General features: G+C 54.2%; 1 protein-coding gene across 2 annotated transcripts in view; it reads left to right on the forward strand.

Annotated features, from left to right (window-relative positions):
• The window catches only part of NTN3 (netrin 3), a 31,859-nt gene extending 15,405 nt beyond the window's left edge, over positions 1-16,454 (forward strand). For both annotated transcript variants that reach the window (XM_065850770.2, XM_071815159.1), the window contains exons 3-7: positions 2,022-2,210; positions 7,972-8,121; positions 9,097-9,150; positions 12,211-12,285; positions 12,563-16,454. In XM_065850770.2, the coding sequence (XP_065706842.2) occupies positions 2,022-2,210; positions 7,972-8,121; positions 9,097-9,150; positions 12,211-12,285; positions 12,563-12,891 (797 nt within the window). In that variant the 3' untranslated portion in view covers positions 12,892-16,454. The remainder of the gene's footprint in view (positions 1-2,021; positions 2,211-7,971; positions 8,122-9,096; positions 9,151-12,210; positions 12,286-12,562) is intronic.
• Positions 16,455-18,104: the final 1,650 nt, after the last annotated feature.

The following is an 18,104-nucleotide window of genomic DNA, read 5'->3' on the forward strand; positions in this document are numbered from 1 at the left end:
ACCTTTCTCCTCCACTGCCCATCACCTTCCCTCTGGGCAGCCGTCCCCTCTCCATCCCCAGAGGATGCCAGGGGCTTGTGGGGGCAGCCCCGAGCATTCCTGGCAGGACAGCAAAGTTGCCTTTTGGGGTGGTGCAGCTGGCCATTCAGTGATGCAAGGGACTAATGAGGCCCGTCTACCCCCCTAAAAATTGTTCCTTTCCTGCAGTTGCATATGGCTGCCTCAGTTCAGTGGCAAAAACCACCGGAGCTGGTCCCTGTTCCTTTGTCTCATGAGAGCAAGAATAGCCTGGGTGTTGAGCTACTACACTACATCTCTCCTGACCCCAACAAAGCCTGGATGAGCATCGGCATCCCTGGCACAGCAGCATCCCCAGCGCAGCAGCATCCTTGACTGCCTGGGACCACAGGCAGTATTTGCTGCTCTCCCTCCAGGTGCTGCATCCCAGCAGCTCAGCCCTTGTCAGAATTTGCCTCAAAAGTTCCTATTTTTCACAAGCACCAGGGAAAGAGAAAAGAAAGAAAACAGCTTAAAAGGCACCTACTTCCATGTGGAGTGTTATTTTGATGCCTGCCATGTGATTTTTACACTAATCTCATAACGCGGGGGAGCTCCAGGGGGAGCTGAGGTTTGAGCGCGTGGTGCCGGCAGCACCAAGGCCGGCACCAGCCTTTCACTCAGCTCATTTAAGCCTCCGAAAAGACCCTTTTTCAGAGCTGGAGTTTGCTCCAGCTTTCTTCCCCCAGCGTCTCTGAAGACGGAGTGGCTGAGGCAGGCGAGGGAGCGTTTGATCTGCCTGGGCTGAAGCTCCCACCAGCGCTGCCGGCCGAGGGGGAGGCAACTTCACACGACCGCCAAGCCAGGGCTAAGCAGTTAAATCTGGACTGACATGTTAATGAATTTCACAGTATGCCTGGAAAAACTCTCACCCAACCTCATTTTACCGGTGTGGGGAGGGGGCCGGGGCTGGGGGAGGAGGGCGACACGTTTTGCCGAAGGAAATCTTGTTCCCATTATCTTTTTGCAAGAGTGTTTAGCAGGAACTGGCATTGCTTTGCTCTTTTATCTCGCACACGTGGAATCAGGCGGGGGGGCTGTGCGGTTCCTGTGACTAATGAAAAAATAGAGTGTGCGTGTGTTTGCAGGAGCATGCACGTGTGTGTGCGAATGTGCAAGTGGCTGTGCATGTATATTCATGCAAGCGTATGCATGCAAACACGTAAGCATGTGTATGAATGTGCATGCTTGCACATGGGAGCACACATGCTTGTGTGCATTTTTGTGAACACATATGCAAAGGCATTTGTGTGTGCATATGTGTAATGGTATGTGGCTGTTTCTGTGCACATCTGTGTGTGTGTGCATGTGCCATGTATGCATGTATAATAGTATATAGATATTTAGGTGCACTTTTGTGTGTAAGCATGTGCACGTGTACATGCTTGTGTGTATGCTTGTGCGTGTGTGCACGTGCATGCAGGGCTTCTTTCTGTGTGTGCACATGCACACAGGGTAGAGCCGTAAATAGAAGGGGCTCCGTTGCTGACACTGAGGATGACATCCAGTGAGGCAGCAGGGACAATGCTGTCACAGCCTCTGGCATGAGGCAGGTGGTCCTGCTGAAAGGCTTGCCAGGCTCTGGCACCAGAGCCAGCTGCTGGGAAAGGGGCAGGGGGATGGGGAAAGGGCAGGGAGCATGGTGGGTCTGCAGGTGCTCGACTGGTGCTGCTGGACCCCTGGCTGCAGCCCTCCATCTTACTCTTGTCTGCCCTCAGCCGAGCCGTGCCCTGTCCCTGCATGTCCCCTTTCTCCTCCGCCCTGACCTCCCAGCACCAGCCCTGTGGAATGGCGGATACTGCACATCTGGACGGCACGTTGGAGCCAGCTGTGCCGTGCCCTGCCTGACCGGCTCTCCCGGCACAGGCAGCCCCGGCCCCCAGCAGCAACAGGGCAGCTCCAGCCCACCCAGCGGGGTTTGGAGGTTTCAACTCCAGCCTTCACCTTCTCCCCTTCCCTCACAGCCTGCAACTGCAACCTGCACGCTCGGCGTTGCCGCTTCAACATGGAGCTGTACAAGCTCTCGGGCAGGAAGAGCGGCGGTGTCTGCCTCAACTGCCGGCACAACACAGCGGGGCGGCACTGCCACTACTGCAAGGAGGGCTTCTACCGGGACCTCAGCAAGTCCATCACCGACCGCAAGGCCTGTAAAGGTAAGCTGAGGGGTCTCCGTGCGGGCAGCAGAGGTGATACAGTCTCTCTTGGTCTCCTTACTCTTCCATCCTTTGGACATCCCTCTGCTCTCTTGGAGCCCAGCTACTCCCTCCAGCAACTGCAGGTCACCTTCAGCCTCCATCACCCTGGTTAACTCTGCCACCCCAAGGGTACCAGGCAGCGACATTGCTTCAAGCGCAGCATCTACTTGAGCAAGCAGGCTCCCAGGAGCCCCATCCACCCCGAGAGGGTCCTGGTGTGGCCACAGTTATGGTCTCCACCATCAGTGTTTGGATCAGTGCTGGGCAGGTGCTGGAGAAGGCACATGACTAAATGTGCTGGAAACCTGTCTCTTACACTGATGTTGTCTGGGCCATAGACACATTTGAAGGCATTCAAGGTGCTTCACAAAATGACCCTTGGTGGCTTCTCTGCCTTGGAGAGCTGGGGATGCTGATGGAGGTGTCCATCTCCCTGCTGAGCTGCAGCGCAGGACCCCACAGCATGTTTCAGCTATGGGGTGGCCCTTGGGATCTGTTGGGGGATGCTGAGCACCATGGCTCCTGGTGCCTGTGGGCAGGGTGGCTTGTCCCTGAGCTGACCAAGCCTCAAGCCACAGCTTGACCTTGTAAGGTCCCTAGCCTGTGCCCAATGTCATGGGACCTGCACCTCTCCCTCCTCTGGCTTCCGGCCAAGCCAGACTGGTTTCTCTTATCTCTCCCTGCTCAGCCACCTCTGTGGAGCCTTTTTCCTCTGTGAAGCCTCAAAACAATGGTTTCACCAAAGAAGCTGAGAAAAGAAAACACCTTGCCTGTCCCCAAGGACTGGTGGGATCCAGGCTGAAAGGCTGGAGTGGGCAGGAGGTCGGTCATGGCTGCTCTGAAACAGGGAGTTCATCCCTGATCCCCATTTTTTCCAGCTTAGATTGCAAGTACCTCCCCAAAGAGAGCATAGTGTCCCTGTCCGGTGTGCTGTGCAGCCACGTTGGCACTGCGCAACTTCGCTGCTGTGAGGACATGATGCTGGCATGTTTACGTAGGGCCTCCAGCAACTGCTGGTTTCAGACCATTAACATTGTGGCTATGGACCTGAACTGAAGGATTTGGCTTTTGGGGTTTCCCTCTTGGGTGCATTAGTGTTGTTTGTTGGTATGGCTCATTTGGGATGTAATAGGTAAAATCCCTCTTGTTGCCCATGCTGTGTGAACTGTCTCTGCCTCTCCCCATCCTTGTTCCCATGGGAGCGGTGGAGAGGACAGAGCAAAGGGCAAAGGGAGAAACGTGCCACGTTTGATGGACGCTGCAGCAGTGGTGGGAGTGTTGGCAGGGGAAGCCCTGCCTGGAGCCAGCTCATTAGCAAGCGGCGAGCTAATAATTTTTAATGAGCAGAGCAGCGGACTTGACAGGTCCCACCTCAACAGCCCATATCCCAGGGGGCCACGTGTTGCTTCCCAGCCCCACGGCCTTGGCCAAGCCTTGTCACAGCGATGGCAATGGCCATGGCAGCTCCACCGGCAGCAGCAAGGCTTTCCTGTTGATGGGGCTTCTGTCAGGTGACAGCCAGGTCCCAAGGCCATGCTGGGTGTCAGCATCCTCGAGGTGACACTAAGAGGCACCTGGAGAGGAGGATGCAGGACAAGGCATGCATCCCAAAGGTCTATAGCACAGTGTCCTGGGTTGTGTCCCATTCCTGGGAGGGATCCTGGGTCTGATTGAGGCCAGGAAGGAATGGCAGCATCCCCCAGCCCCTGCTACAGCACCGCCGGACTGGGGCAGCTGCAGCAAAATTCCTTCTTCTGAGAGGATTTTCCTCAAGCGCTGGGGGCTCACAGGCAGCCCTGGCTCAGTCCGAATAGCAACAGGGCTTTCGAGTGCAGCAAGTCCTTGCAGACACACCTCCCTCCCTGCCCTTCCCTGTGCTGAGCCACAGGCAGGTCTCTGCCAGGCCAGTCCAGGGGGTGCCACTGCCAGGGGACTGGCAGGGCTTGTCCGTGGTTTGGAAATGCTGCGAAGGTTCAGCCCAGCCAGATGAACATGTGCACAAGGGCTGTCCCCCGCTACGGTGCATATGTTGAGGAGGATCTGGCAGTAAAGGCGGTACCCTGGGTCTTTGGAAGCCAGTTCCTGGCTCTGCCTCAGGGAACTGAGTTAATAATAAAATCCCTGATGCTTCTGCTCCTTTGGCCATTCCTCCTTCAGTAAAGCAGAGTGTGTTACCATCCCTTTCTTGTACTTATCCAGTGGTGGATCCATTGGATTGGGAGCTCCTTGGAGCAGGACCAGCACCAGGGAGCCTGTCTGCCCAGTGCCATGAATGGGAGCCTGTGCTGCCACAGATCAATACATGGAGATGTGACAAGACAGTTTGGGCTTGGTTTCTCCAAAGATGTGCCCTGTACCTGCAGCTCAGATGCCTATGCTCTTGCAAGATAAAGATAAGGAAAAGCAAGGCTCATGACAGCAGATCTTGAAAACAGGTGTGGAGCAAGCTGCTGCGAACTGACATCTGCAGCTTTGAATGAAGATCTTCGCACCTACCGCAGCGCTGGTCCAGGGCAGAAGCTGAGCCTGCTACTAAATATCCAACCATGGTTTGTCATGGGATGCAATGTCTCTGAAATAGGCACAAAAACATCGACTGCAGATTACACAAGCCTGCATCTGCTGCTGGCGACTTGGCGGAGCTCTCAGCCGCTGGCCGGTGAGGGAGGCGAGCTCTTCCCTGCAGCCGCCAGCAGCCAGCGTCACCGCTGGATGCTGCGAGACGGAAAAGCTGGGAGGATGGAAAAGGCAGAACAACCTACAGGATTAATTCAATGGTGGTAATTGAAAAGTCAAATAAAGAATGGCTGTGCATTAATCCCTGTAATTTAAACAAAGCTGTAAACCCCCAGCTTTCTCCAATGAAAACTGGTGAAGCAGTAGCAGCTAAGCCTTAAGACGCAAAAATACCCTCAATATTAGGTGCAAGACATGCTTTCTGGCAAGCACAACTCGATGAGTTAAGCTCCAAGTTAGTGACTTAATCCACTGTTCGAGCACTGTGGGCCAGATCCTAGCAACGGGAGGGCTGTGAGCAGCCGGGCTCTGTGTGTGTGCAGCAGGCGCGGAGCTGCTCTGTGTCCCCACAGCCCCTGTGCTGGGATGGGGTCCCTGAGCCAGCTCCCCTCTGTAGAACGTGTCAGGATGAGGAGGGATGGAGATGCTACAGCTGGAGTGGAGGGATGTGGCTGTGCTGGGATGTGGGACCAGCTGGGTAAGCACGGTGTTGCCTGGGATGCTCTTCCCATCAGAGCAAGAAGGAGCAGCGGATTTTTGTGGGACTGTGGGAAATCTCATTATGGCGGGGTGAGGAGCTGGAGACTGGTCTGCCGGAAACTGAGCTCATCTTCCAAAGACATCTATCAGTTGTGGACGTAGATGAGCAAAGCTGCCTTAATTACCAACCCAGATAAAACATCAAAAGTGATTGAAAGCCTTCTTCCACTGCGTGAAGAGAGATCTGCTTGGATGAACTGAGTCCTGATTGTGCTGACATTTATGTCCATCCTTAGACTTCTCACCAGGAACACACTGCTTGGGCCCAAGAGATTATCCACAACGTGTGAAGCTGAGCACTTGTATAAATTTTTGCTGGAAGTGTGCCTCTGGCCGTACATTTTTTAGGGCATGGACTGTCTGTTGCTGTGTGTGCAGAGCAGGAGTGATGGCCGCAGGGAACTCTCCCTGCACGGTTCTGTCTCCTGGGCTTTTGGCAGAACTTGTGTGCAGCTGCTGTGGGGTGGGTGGGACTTTTCTGGCTGGAGATGGGTGCTGTGGGCCTGGGAGTGCTCTGAGAAGCAGTGGTGGGATGAGAGCCTCTCGCTCAGGGCAGCACTGGGGTGATGCTGGTGGCACAGGGCTGCTCTTCCCAGCACAGGTGGTGATGCGGACGAGTGATGCTTCATGCCCAGCCCACCAACAGAAACCCAAGCTTTTGCTGGTAGAAAAGAGACACAGCAATGGATGTTTTCCAAGAAGTGTACCTGCCAGCTCATCAAAGTGCTGCGGTTCCTGCAAGTGCTGCAGGACACAGCTGAGCCCGTGTAGAAGAGACCTGAAGAGCAGGCACAGGGAGACCACCAAGATGGGTCTGAAGCACCTGAAATGTCCCAGAACATGGTGGTTCAATAGAGGCTGGTCAGCCCAGTGTTCTCCTTCAGACAAAGCAGCAGTACTGTTCCCATGGGTCATCCAGGACTGGCCAAGCACCAGACCATCACTGCCAGCTTTGCTCCTCAGAGTCCAGGGCTGAACCATGCCTTGATCTCATGACCTTCCAGGGTCTCCAGTGACCTGATGGTGGGTGTTTGCAGGAGAGTCAGCAAAGACAGGCTTACTGGGGAGAGCTGGCTGCCCTGGCAGGAGACAGGCCTGTTGTGGCTGAAGAAAGACCCTGTGTTTCTGACGGCTGCTCTCCATGCCAAGGCTCCCTTGCTCCCTGCCATTTGTTATCACAGCTGAGCCCCCAAAATATCCTTATCAGAAAGACGTTCACTTCCAGTTCCAGCCAAGATCTGATAAGGATGAAGCATCTGGTCCCCATTAGAGGCTGCTCACTCTGGTTTCTGGCCATGTGGGAGGGGGTCTGAGGAGCAGCACTGTGGTGCTCCCACCAGTCCCATCTGGTGAAAATTAGAGAAATGATAACATCGGGGGGCTGTGGGGGTGGGCAGGGGGAGATGTTTTTATTTTGCTTTGGAATCACGTTCAACTCTTACACTGATGGAGACCGAGATAACCTCCTCCAGCTCAGAGCCAGCCCAGCCCCGGACAGGCAGGTGGGAAGGTCCTCTTTTGAGTGAGCATCTCCTTCCCACATCCCTCTGTGTAAACAGCCCTTGGTGGGTCCCTCATGCAGTGTGGTGTGATGGAAAGCCACTTTGGGTCTGTTCTGAGGGTGAAGACCCAACTTTCACCTGCATCAGGTGTGACTTGTCCCTGGGGAGGCTGTGGTAGAAAGGCATGGGAACATCCTTTGGCTGGGGTCTCCAGAAGGCAGTATGGGTGCTGAGACTCGTGAGCTTGGGAAGCATTGAGAGAACTCATTTCAGACCATCCTAAAACTAAGACAAGGCCAAAGTTTGTGTAGAAGCTGAGTGTTGGTTCAGCCGCATGGACTGCAAAGCTCAGAGGTGGGGGAGCAAGTGGAGAAAATGCCTTTTACTGCTGTGACAGTAGCATCACCCCAGGGCTGAGGTGCAGGAAGAGCAGACTCAGGTGTGTGTCTGTCCCCTTTCTGGCCCTGCAGTGCCCCCAAACCCACCCTGGCCATGAGCAAGGGTTTGCTTGTGAGCCCCACTCCCTTTGCTTGCACAGGACACGGCTGGCAGCAGGCACGGGGCTGCCCGTGGAAATCCCTCCTCCTGCACACATGCTGGGCTGTCCCCAGAGCAGCTGCCTGCAAAGCAGGCAGGAAGAAACTGTTCTCCTGGTGTCCAGACCTTAAATGCCAGCTGGCAGCTGCCTGCATGAGCTGTGGGATCCCCAGAAGCTCATCCTGAGCATCCCTGGCCAAGCTCTTCATCTGGCTGGTGGCACACGAGGGGCTGTGATCCAGACTCATGGGTCTTGGCTGTGCTGGCCCTAGCAGCTGCTTTCTGTCAGTGCTCTGGAAGGACCAACCTCCTCCTCACCTCTCCAAGGGTGGCACATTGGGTTGAGTTTGGGGTTTGCATTGTACGTCACGTCCCATGTAACCTCTTCTCTCTCACCCACCCAGCCTGCGACTGCCATCCCGTTGGTGCAGCTGGCAAGACCTGCAATCAGACGACAGGGCAGTGCCCCTGTAAGGATGGCGTGACTGGCCTCACCTGCAACCGCTGTGCCAAGGGCTACCAGCAGAGCCGCTCGCCGGTGGCCCCCTGCATCAGTGAGTACCACCATGCCCTGCCTGGTGCTGGGGGACCCCCACTGGTACCAGAGGGTGTTCTCCTAGGGCTGGCTTGGGGTGGTTGGGAGGCTGAGCTGAGGGGCTGCCAACCCATTTGGTTGTCCTCCAGGAGGCGGACAAGGCAGGATGGTTGGGTTGCCATCTGGGGTCACCGGTGCTTTGCACTCCCATCCTGGAAGGCTGTGAAAGATGCATTGGGTTAGTGCTTCCAGCTGGCTGAAACAGCTCTGCTGGATGTGTCTTCATCTGCAGCAAGGTGCCTCCCTCACTCAGCTGAGCCCTGAGCACGGTCAGGTCTGGGGCAAAGACAGATCCCGTGATCAGCATAAAAATGTATTTATCGCAGTGGGTCTGAATTTGACCCAATTGACAGAGGAACAACTTCATGCTCTGCAGCATCCTTTGGTGCTGCTGGAGCAGTGGCAGTGGGGGTGAGCTGACAGGGCTGGCTCCTCTCCTTCTGTTGTTCCCCAGGTTTGGGGTTAGGACAGAATTTCCCCCAGATTTTGTCTTCAGGAGCCCGGAGAAAGTGTTGTCTTTGTCCACGCTTATCCCTGTGCCGTGCAGCCTGCAATACACTCAGATCAGCCAAGCATCTGCCTGATGCCCAAACCGAGCTCAGCTCAGCAGAGGCTTCATAGAACCACAGAATGCCATGAGCTGGAAGGGACCCACAAGGATCATCGAGTCCAACTCCTTCAAGGACCATGTGTCCCTGAAGCATATCCTCCGCAGTAGTGACTTAGGGCTCTTGGATGTTGCAGCATCTCAGCATCTCCCAATTTACTAAACTCAGTTCGGGCATCTCTGGGTCTGTTTAATGGCCTGTGATATTCAGGTCAGACTCATCCATCCTTAGTGAATGCCAAATCCCCTCTGCACCCCACTTGCCCAGGTGTCACCCCCAGAGCTAGGGATTCTTTTCCTTAAGACATCTCTCCTTTTCTCTTTCAGAGATCCCTGCCATCAACCCCACCTCCCTGGTCACCAGCACGGAGGCACCCGCGGGTAAGTGCTCCATGTGCCAGGCCAAGCCCATGGCCTCAGCCCTACCTGCTGCTAGGGGGGGAGCTGGGAACGCCAGATTTTGGAAAAAGGAAAAAAAAAATGGGAAGGGAAAGGGGGATTTGGATGGTTTTATTGCAAACAGAGAGTGCCACATGGAGCAGAGTTAATCAAGGTGACTCCTCTCCAGTGCTTTATAAATAGGAACACTCTTTAGAGTGATGTCTGATATTTTCAGCCGCATAAAAATAAATGGCACTCGCTGGAGACTTGGATGTTTACTTTGTTTTAGCAGAGCAGGTCTGCCTTAAACTGCCTCTAGTTTTATCTGTGGGTTTGTTGTTTTAAGATTTCTGGCTTCTAGCTCAAATATATTTAATGCAAAGTAGCTTGCCTCTGCCCAGAGCCTGCACTGGGGGAGCAGGGGACCCAGTTGGGGTCCTGCTGCCCCCATCCTTGGGGCAAATCAGAGGTGCAGAGAGGAGGCAGGCAATCCTGCCCTGCCCAAGTCTACTTGGGGCACCGTGCCTTCAGTCTTCTTGAGCTACAGTCAGGGCCGGCCATGGCCGTGCACCTTTCCTGTGCCCTGATGCCCCTCTGCCTGCATCCCTTTGCCCCAGGAGCCCGCAGGCTCCCCCGTGAGCTGGGAACTCCCTGAGGGGTTTCTCAGCCCCTCAATACCCCATGGTCCTGCCAGCCCAGGCAGTGTCAGAGCCCCTTCTCCCCCTCTTTCCCACCTCCCTCCCTACTTCTGGCAGCAGGTGCCGGACTGCAGGAACAGGGGGACATTGTTCGGGGCCACTGTGCTCAGGTGCTGGGCTTCCCCTCCTCTCCCCATCCTCCTCTCTGCTGGAGTCCTGTCCACGAGTGCTGACATTTCCATCCTCTGTGTCGCTCTTCCCAGTTTTCTCCTGCCTTTCCAACAATCTACAGCCTTTGAGGTCCAGCTTTGGTCTCCCTGCCTGATTGCTCAACTGGCTTGGCAGTGAAACATCCTGGGTCCACTTCTTGTAATTTTAATTATTATCTTAAAATATTTTTCACTTAGTGGAAAAAAAAAAATAAAATCCTTGTTCCCCGTTAGCAAAGTTAACAAAACTTGTGGAGGGCAAAACAGAGCTTTAAAGTAACTCAAAGTCAGCAGTAAAAGATTTGCAGCCATAACACCTAATTAAGTTACGTCTCTCTTAAAACAAAATATTCATTTTTTTTCAAGGTGAAGTAAACCAGATGTGCAAACTCGACGCCTCTTACATGTGCTCTCCCCGCAGAGACGGGGGACGCCCATGCTGGGCCAGTGGCTCACCAGGGATGCAGTGTCTGGAATGGGGCTGTAGCACATCCCAGGGGACGATGCAGCAGTGTCTGAGACAAAGCTGTAGCACGTCCCAGGGATGTATCAGTGTTTGGGATGGGGCTGTCATGTCTCCCAGGGATACAGCAGTGTCCGGGATGAGGCTGTAGCACATCCCAAGGATGCAACAGGTGGGGCACATCCAGCACTATGGCTGAGCGCTTCAGTGCACTCAGCAGCCACCCCACATGGGGGGACCCTGCACCCCCTCTGCAGGCACAACTGCTGTCCTGGGGGCAGCTGAGCCGAGAATCAGGGCTCACCCCGCTCTGACAAGAATTAGCTTCGTGCTGCACTGCTTCTATCAATGACAAATTTGGAACAGACAGCACAAAGTCCCCAATAAAAAGGAGCTGGGCAGAAAGGGGAGCAGCAGACTCTGGGGCAAGTTTGTGCTCCTGGGCTTTTTTCTTTCCTCTTTTCTCCTCCTCCCCTTGGCACAGGGTGCTGTTATTCCCGTCTTCCCCCAGACTCTTGTCTCCATCCCCAGTAATTGCTGTGGCAACCCGCAAACAAAGACAACTTCAGGAACTGCTGGCTCTCTCCCGGGACATGGGGCCAAGCCAGAGACAGAACCTGCAAAAGGCAGAGAAAAGAAGAAAGATGGGCTTAGAAAAAACATGCCGTTTGGAAAGAGACAAATTGAGATGTTCAAAGGAAGATGGCAGGGGGAAAGAAAGGAGGAGAACAGGGCTGCTTCGGGCAATTGTTGGGATCAAAGCCTTTGGGGAGAAGGAAAGAGGCATTCCCTACCCTCCTTCTGCTTGAGATGCAAATCTGGGTCTTTAGAAATGCACAGAAAAAAGCCTTCTTGAGGACATGAGCCTCTCCTGAGATCTGGGGGACAGCAGGGAGGGATGCTGTGTGGGGTGGAGGACAGCCTGGTGACCTCCCTGGCTGTGCTGGAGTGGCCTGAGCAGGGGATGCTCAGGCAGCAGAACCAACCTGGCAGAGCAGAGCTGCTTCCCTCACCCACCTGCTCCCCACAATCTGAGTCCCCCTCCCTGCTGCTGGGACACTGGTGAGGTGCAGGTCTCTGGAGAGGCTGCCACATAAAGATGATGCCCACCACCCTGGTCCCTGAGAGCTGAGTCAGCTCTGAGGATCACAGCCCCTTTGGTCTGGGGTCAGATCTACCTTTGGGTCTCTTCCCTGTGGGGATGATGGTGGGGTTGGTGCTGAGGCCTCTCTTCCCTGCATTGCCCAGGTTTGCATGGCCACAGCTGTTCTGGCTGACTGTCTTTGGCCATGGCTCTTGTCTGCTTTCCCTGGTGGCATCACCACCTCACCTGTATGTGTCCCATCCATCTCCTTCGGCATCCTGGAGGAGGGTCCCCAGGCTCTTTCCACCACTCCTGTGCTGATTTATCCTGCATTTATCCTGTCACCATAAGCACAGGAGGGGACCCAGCCTTGGTTTCTCTTTCCAGCTGATGTATTTGTGCCTGGGTTTGAGCCCCCAGCCCCTGTCAACTGCCGGTGGGGCAGCTGGGCTTGTCAGACCCCCATACCCAGCAGCAGCCCAGGCTCTGGCTCAGAAGCCTTCTAGAGGGCACTTGGGGCATGGAGTACCCACCACCCTCTGCCAGGCTGGGTCTTGCTGCTCTCCTCCCCGCTTGGTTGCCTTTCCCTTATGGTGGGATGGGACCCCATGTGTGGTGCTTTGCTTCAAGCTCCTCAGTGCTCAACCCTCTGTTCCTCCTCTGCAGACTGTGACTCGTACTGCAAGCCAGCCAAGGGCAACTACAAGATTAACATGAAGAAGTACTGCAAGAAGGACTATGGTAAGGATCCTCCTCCCTCCCTGGGCCACGCTGGGCTTTGCCACAGAGGCAGCTGAGGGCCAGCTGCAGGCTGGCCATGGGTGGGAGAGCTGCAGATGTCCCAGGGGATGGGGAGCACCCATCATGGAGAAGGGTCCCCAAATCAGAGCCCTCCCAAAGGTACAATAAATGAAGCGGGTGGGACTGCTGTGGACTGACAGTTCACGTCACAAAAGCTTCCTTTGGAGAGCAAGGCAAAGCATCCCCCATCACCGTGCCTCCCCCTCTTTTCCCTCAGTGGTCCAGGTGAACATCCTGGAAATGGAGACGGTGGCAAACTGGGCCAAGTTCACCATCAACATCCTCTCTGTCTACAAGTGTCGCGATGAGCGGGTGAAGCGTGGTGACAACTTCTTGTGGATCCATCTGAAAGACCTGTCCTGCAAATGCCCCAAGATCCAGATCAGCAAGAAGTACTTGGTCATGGGGATCAGTGAAAACTCCACTGACCGGCCAGGACTGATGGCCGACAAGAACAGCCTGGTCATCCAGTGGCGGGACGCCTGGACGCGTCGCCTTCGGAAACTGCAGCGGCGGGAGAAGAAGGGAAAGTGTGTGAAGCCCTGAGGGGTTTCCACCCATCCCACCCCACCCCGTGCTCAGCCCCAGCCCAGCTGTGCGCTGCCAGACTGCACCCAGAGACTCTGTACATATATATAGTGTGAACAGACTCTTCTGTCTATAGTGTATATTTTGGCAATGGTTTCCCTTTGAGTGTGCGTGTGCACACATGGGTGTGTCCGGGGGTCTTTTTATCTAAGTGTGTATTAAAAATAATGCAGTAATGACAAACCTTGAGTGAGGAGCAAAGCGGAGCAGGATCCCATGGGTCACTGTTGCCTGAAGGAGCTTGAAGGGGATTGATGTCCTGCTGTGGGCATGTTGTTCATAGTGCTCATTTTTGAGGCTTTCCTTTTCCCGTTAACAAAGTCTTCCTCGGCCCAGTGTTGACATCTGAGTTGACAGATCTCCCTTCTCCAGCATCCGGGGCCTGCCTCTTCCTCCGTCTCTGAAAACATGTTACTGTGAGACCTCTCTCTGCCCTTCTCCTTGCACAGCAGGAACGGGACGTTTAGAGTCTTCTGTCCTTCATCCCGACGTGCGTATGGGCAGGCTGAGTGGACACCATCCAATGCTGCAGAGAGACCAGCCCCAGGAGCTCCACCAGGAAAAACAAATGAACTTTTGCAATGCCTGATTCTCTGCTGACCTCAGGCTTAATGGACCAGTGCTGCTGGCTGGGGCAGGACCCATGCAATGCTGCAGTGCCGTGGGGAAGAGTCAGGCCCTGGCAGTGGGTTGGTGGCCACTACCAGGGAAAGCTATGTCCACCAGGGAGAAGGGGACCGACTTCACAACCCCCTGGCTGTTATCTATCCTGGTGCATAGTCCAGGCAACCCAGCAGGAAAGACCTGGAGACACTCATTTCCACCCCCCATAAGGCAGGCTGACCAGAGCCATTGTGGATCATCACCCATCCACCCAGGTCTATGTCCCTATATTCTCAGCTGGTACCAATTGACATAATTCCACCTGCTTCTACTGAGCTGACATGAGGTGACCATCTGCATTGGTGTGCATCCTTCAGAGCTGGTCTGACTGCGTGCTCTCCTGGGAAGTATTGTTGTGGCCAAGGTTGTCCAAGGAGATGCACGGGGCAGAGGTGGCAGGAAGAGGGAAGAGCTTTCATTGACCCACCTCTAGTCCTTTATGTCTTCTTCACTATGTATTAGTCTCCAGTTCAACTAGACATCAGTATATTCCCATGTTGAGATTGTAGAGGTCTTGGCATAATGAATATGAGTAGAAATAATAGGTGCTCTCACAATAGATATCCCTTCCCCACAAACCTTGCCTTGCTTATTGAATGGCTCAGCAAGGTATCGTAGCCTACAGCGCAGTCTTCCACTGCTTTAGGATGATGCTTTGCCCTTTGGAGCCCATGGCACCTTGTGTGGACTCTCCATCCCATGGATGGTCTGGTGCTTCTGGGCTCCAGCATCCCAGGGTGGTGCTGGGGCCTGCAGCTGAAAAGACTGCTGGAGCACTGTTGGGGTTCAGGACAGGGGAATTTGGGCAGTGAGGATCTAGGTGCTGTGTGGACATGCAGGTGCCCTAGTCAGGGAGCTCAGTGCATTGGTGAAGCTATTGGAGATGCTGAAGTTGCTTTTCAGAGATGTGAGGAGCCTGCAGTGCCATCTTTCAGGTCCCATGGATGTTGGGCTGCCTGCACAGGGCATGGGCAGAGCTGTGGGGAGGCCAGAAGCTGAGGGGCAAAGGGTGTGTGGGCTTAGATGAGCTGCTCCCATGCCACACTCCTGGCATAGACCCCCCACTTCCCTCCTCCAGCTGAGCTAAGGGGACACTCCCATCTCTGGTTCCTCTTGTTCTGGCTGTCATAGGCTGTCAGCCTCTACCATGAGATGGCCCTTGAAGTACATGGGCCAGCCAGCCCTCCTCTTCCTCCCATGCCTGCTTGCACCCAAGAGCCCAGGGAGCAGAGCTGTCATCCTTGCCCCAGGCTCATTCCAATCCCATGCACCCAACAGTCATTATGCAAGAGTCAGTGATGTAACAACCTTTCATTATGCATGGCCAGGACTCCCATCAGGGTCGTCCCCACAGTCCCAGGCACTGCTCGGCATCACCCCATGGGGTGTGGGGGTTCGCTGGCCCCTGTTTTCAGCAGCCACAGCTCACAAAAGAGCAGGACAGCATCACTGCTCTGTGGGTATGGATGCTTATCAGTGCAGGGCTACAGAAGCCATGTGCTTTCTCCAAGCAAGTACAGCCTTTAGGAGAGGCACCATGTGTCTGCACTCCCCAAAAACTGCTCTGCACAGGCTGCTAGGGCAGGAGGCTCCTTCCAGAGTTTCCTTTGGCACCTGATTTCTCCTCCCTCGAAGTGGAGCACCTCAAAATCTTTGAGGATGCTGGTGGTTGAATTTCTTTCTTTACCCTCCCAGCCGGCCCTTCACTCTTGTTTCAGCTCTGCCAGCTGGGACTGCTGATGAGGAGGGGTGGCTCCCAGCTGGCGCCCCAGTGCACATGGGTGCCCCACTGGGGCAGATCAGAGACACCGGGGCAGGACCACCACGTACTCCATGGGCTGCTGCTGAGGAGAGGAGCTCTCCCCCTCTGGCTGGGGGTGTCCTAAAATCCTGGCCAAAGGACTGGAGCAGGCCACTCTGCGCCTTCACTAAGGCTGCTGGCTGGAAGAGGTTTTCCTGACTTCCCCTGCTAGTGTCACCCCAAAGTCTGAAGCAAGAACTCATCTTTCTTCTTGCTCTCTCTCTGCCTGGCACAGGCCTCTGGAAACCCCCAGACGCAGCTTCTGCTGTCGCAGGGACACTGGGGCTGCATCACCTGGAGCTGGTGCTGGAGTGTGAGCACATTGCTGGAGGCACCACGGAGTTGCACAGAGATGCTGCCCTGCAGGTCACGAGGGCTGCAAAAACAGGGGCTGCTGTGCCATCCTCACAGGGATGCTGCTGAGTTGGCTCTTCTGGATCTGCCCTTCCTTGCGCAGCCCCTGTGTTGCACAGCCCTGCGCTGCTCTAGCTCTTCTGTCTGCATTTCACCAAAGCTGGGTACCAAACACAGCTGGAGGCTTCTCCAGGTGCAAGGGGAACCATCCTGGACAGGGAATCCAGCTTGCCAAGCTGTGCTCTGCGCCTGTTGCAGCGGGTTTTTTGGGAGAAGCAGTGCTGCCCAGGGGATTTAGACATGGAGCTGCTCCCAGATGCATATTTAAATCCCCACATGCATCTCTTTGCCTTTTCAACTTCTTTTTCTCTTTGCTTTATAATTTAAACGTATGACTGGACAGGACAGATCCAGGATGCTGGTGCGATCCTTTGCGAGTCACCCAGTGCAGATTGGGGGGTGGGCTCTGCTGTGTTTCTTGGGGTGCTGGGACATGTGTCATGTAAATACCATCCCGGGGGTGCTCATGCAGAGGGACCCTGGCCCTGCAATGTGGTGGCATCTGTGAAATATGTAAAAAGAAAAGCCAGTGAATGTTGTGGACCATAGTGTAACATATATGATATGTACGTTTGGGGGTTTTATTATTATTTTATTATTATTATTTTTAATAACATGAGTCTAATAAGTACCAAGCACCTAATTCTGCATCTTCTTTGCATGCACATGCAGTTTGTGTGGGGGCTGGGAAGCTAGGGGGCTTTGCCAAGGGGATACTCCCTCCCGTCACCCCCAGCTCTGCAGGTCAGGGCTCTGGGTGTGCTATGGAGCCAGCTCTGAGCACCCCCAGGTACACCAGGGGCCGATGGCTCATGGTCCATCCTGGCTGCCAGGCTTGGCTCTGTGGTTGTCCACCTGTCTGGGTGTAACAGGGACAGCAGACCCCAGAGAGCTCTTCTACCTCACCAAGACTGGGTTACCAGGCTCCAGTCGGCTTCTTTCTACACATTGGACTCACCAGGCAAGCGGGGGCCTCTCCCCAACCCCTCACCCACCTCCACTTCTCTGGCAGCTCAAGCATCTGGAGCAACCCAAACCTGGAGGGCTCCGCAGCCACAGGGGTTAAATAGCTGGAAAAACTCTTCCACTTTCCCATCATGACTCTCCAAGAGCTGTAACTGAAAAAAACAGGAACATTAATGATATTACTAGCTGTTTATTTTATTTAAGTATTGTTTTTATATCCTCATTAATGGCTTATGTAATTATTTCATTGCTGTTCATAATGCTAATATTTAAACAAAGCCACAGTTAAAGAGCAATCAAGCCAAATTTCCAGTAGACTTAACTGCTTTGCAAGCAAATTTAACAGGGGGCAAAAAATAAAGGAGAAATTAGCAATCAAGCAAGGAGTTGCCTTCCTGCCTGCACTGACGCACCAGGAGGCTGGTGGGTGCAAGCTGAAGCTCTGCTGGGGCTGTGGGGTGCAGACAGAGGCCACTCCCTTGGTGGTGGGGAGCACTTGTCACCGTGGGGCACTGCCAGGACCCATGTGTGATGCTGTGGCAGCAGCGGTATCTGGTGGCCAGGGCCAGCAGCCATAGGCTTTGCAAGGGCAACACATACTGCAGCGCACCCCCACCTTGCCACAATGGCAGCTTTCCCAAACAACTCTTCAAGAAAAATATATTAATTCAGCAAAGGATCAGAAAAGGCTTCGGCATGTTCCCATTTCCTCGAGTGCAGGTCTCGCCTGTCCTGTGCAGCAGCTGGCTGAGCTCAGGCGCGCACCAAGAAACGCTGCACCGGGACCAGCTGCTCCAGGCAACGGATGCCTCGTCCCCACGCAAGAAAGGCCAAAATGACCATGCACGTTTTACATTCGTGCTGTGGGGTTTTTTTGTTTCTTTTTGTTTGTTTTTTTTTTTTTTTTAAGAGATTTTTTTCCCAGTATTCAGCTGAGGCAAAAATGCCTGAGATTCAAAAGCAGCTGAAAGAAAGGCCAAGTTTGCAAGTTCCCTCCTGCTTTGGGACTGAATTTTGCAGCTGGTTGAAATTTTTCTCATTTCAAAACACCAGTGGACATTTTTCATGGAAACCCAGAATTTGGCCGGGGAAAGAAGCAAAATGTGAGAATACTGCAGAAAACTCAATGCTCTTTTTCCGTGTCGTCCAGCCAACTCCACTCATGAGAGACCACAGGAGCTTGGACAGCTGAACCCAAATCTTATCGGTCAGACAGACGGGTGAATGGACAGACAGATGGATGCATACAAAGATCATTTCCCATCACTGTGCTCTTGGTAACCAAAGTCCATATAAATAAAAATAGTCCTAGATCCCACAGGAAAAC

The sequence above is a fragment of the Patagioenas fasciata genome, chromosome 15, assembly GCF_037038585.1.
Source record: "Patagioenas fasciata isolate bPatFas1 chromosome 15, bPatFas1.hap1, whole genome shotgun sequence".
NCBI lineage: Eukaryota > Metazoa > Chordata > Aves > Columbiformes > Columbidae > Patagioenas > Patagioenas fasciata.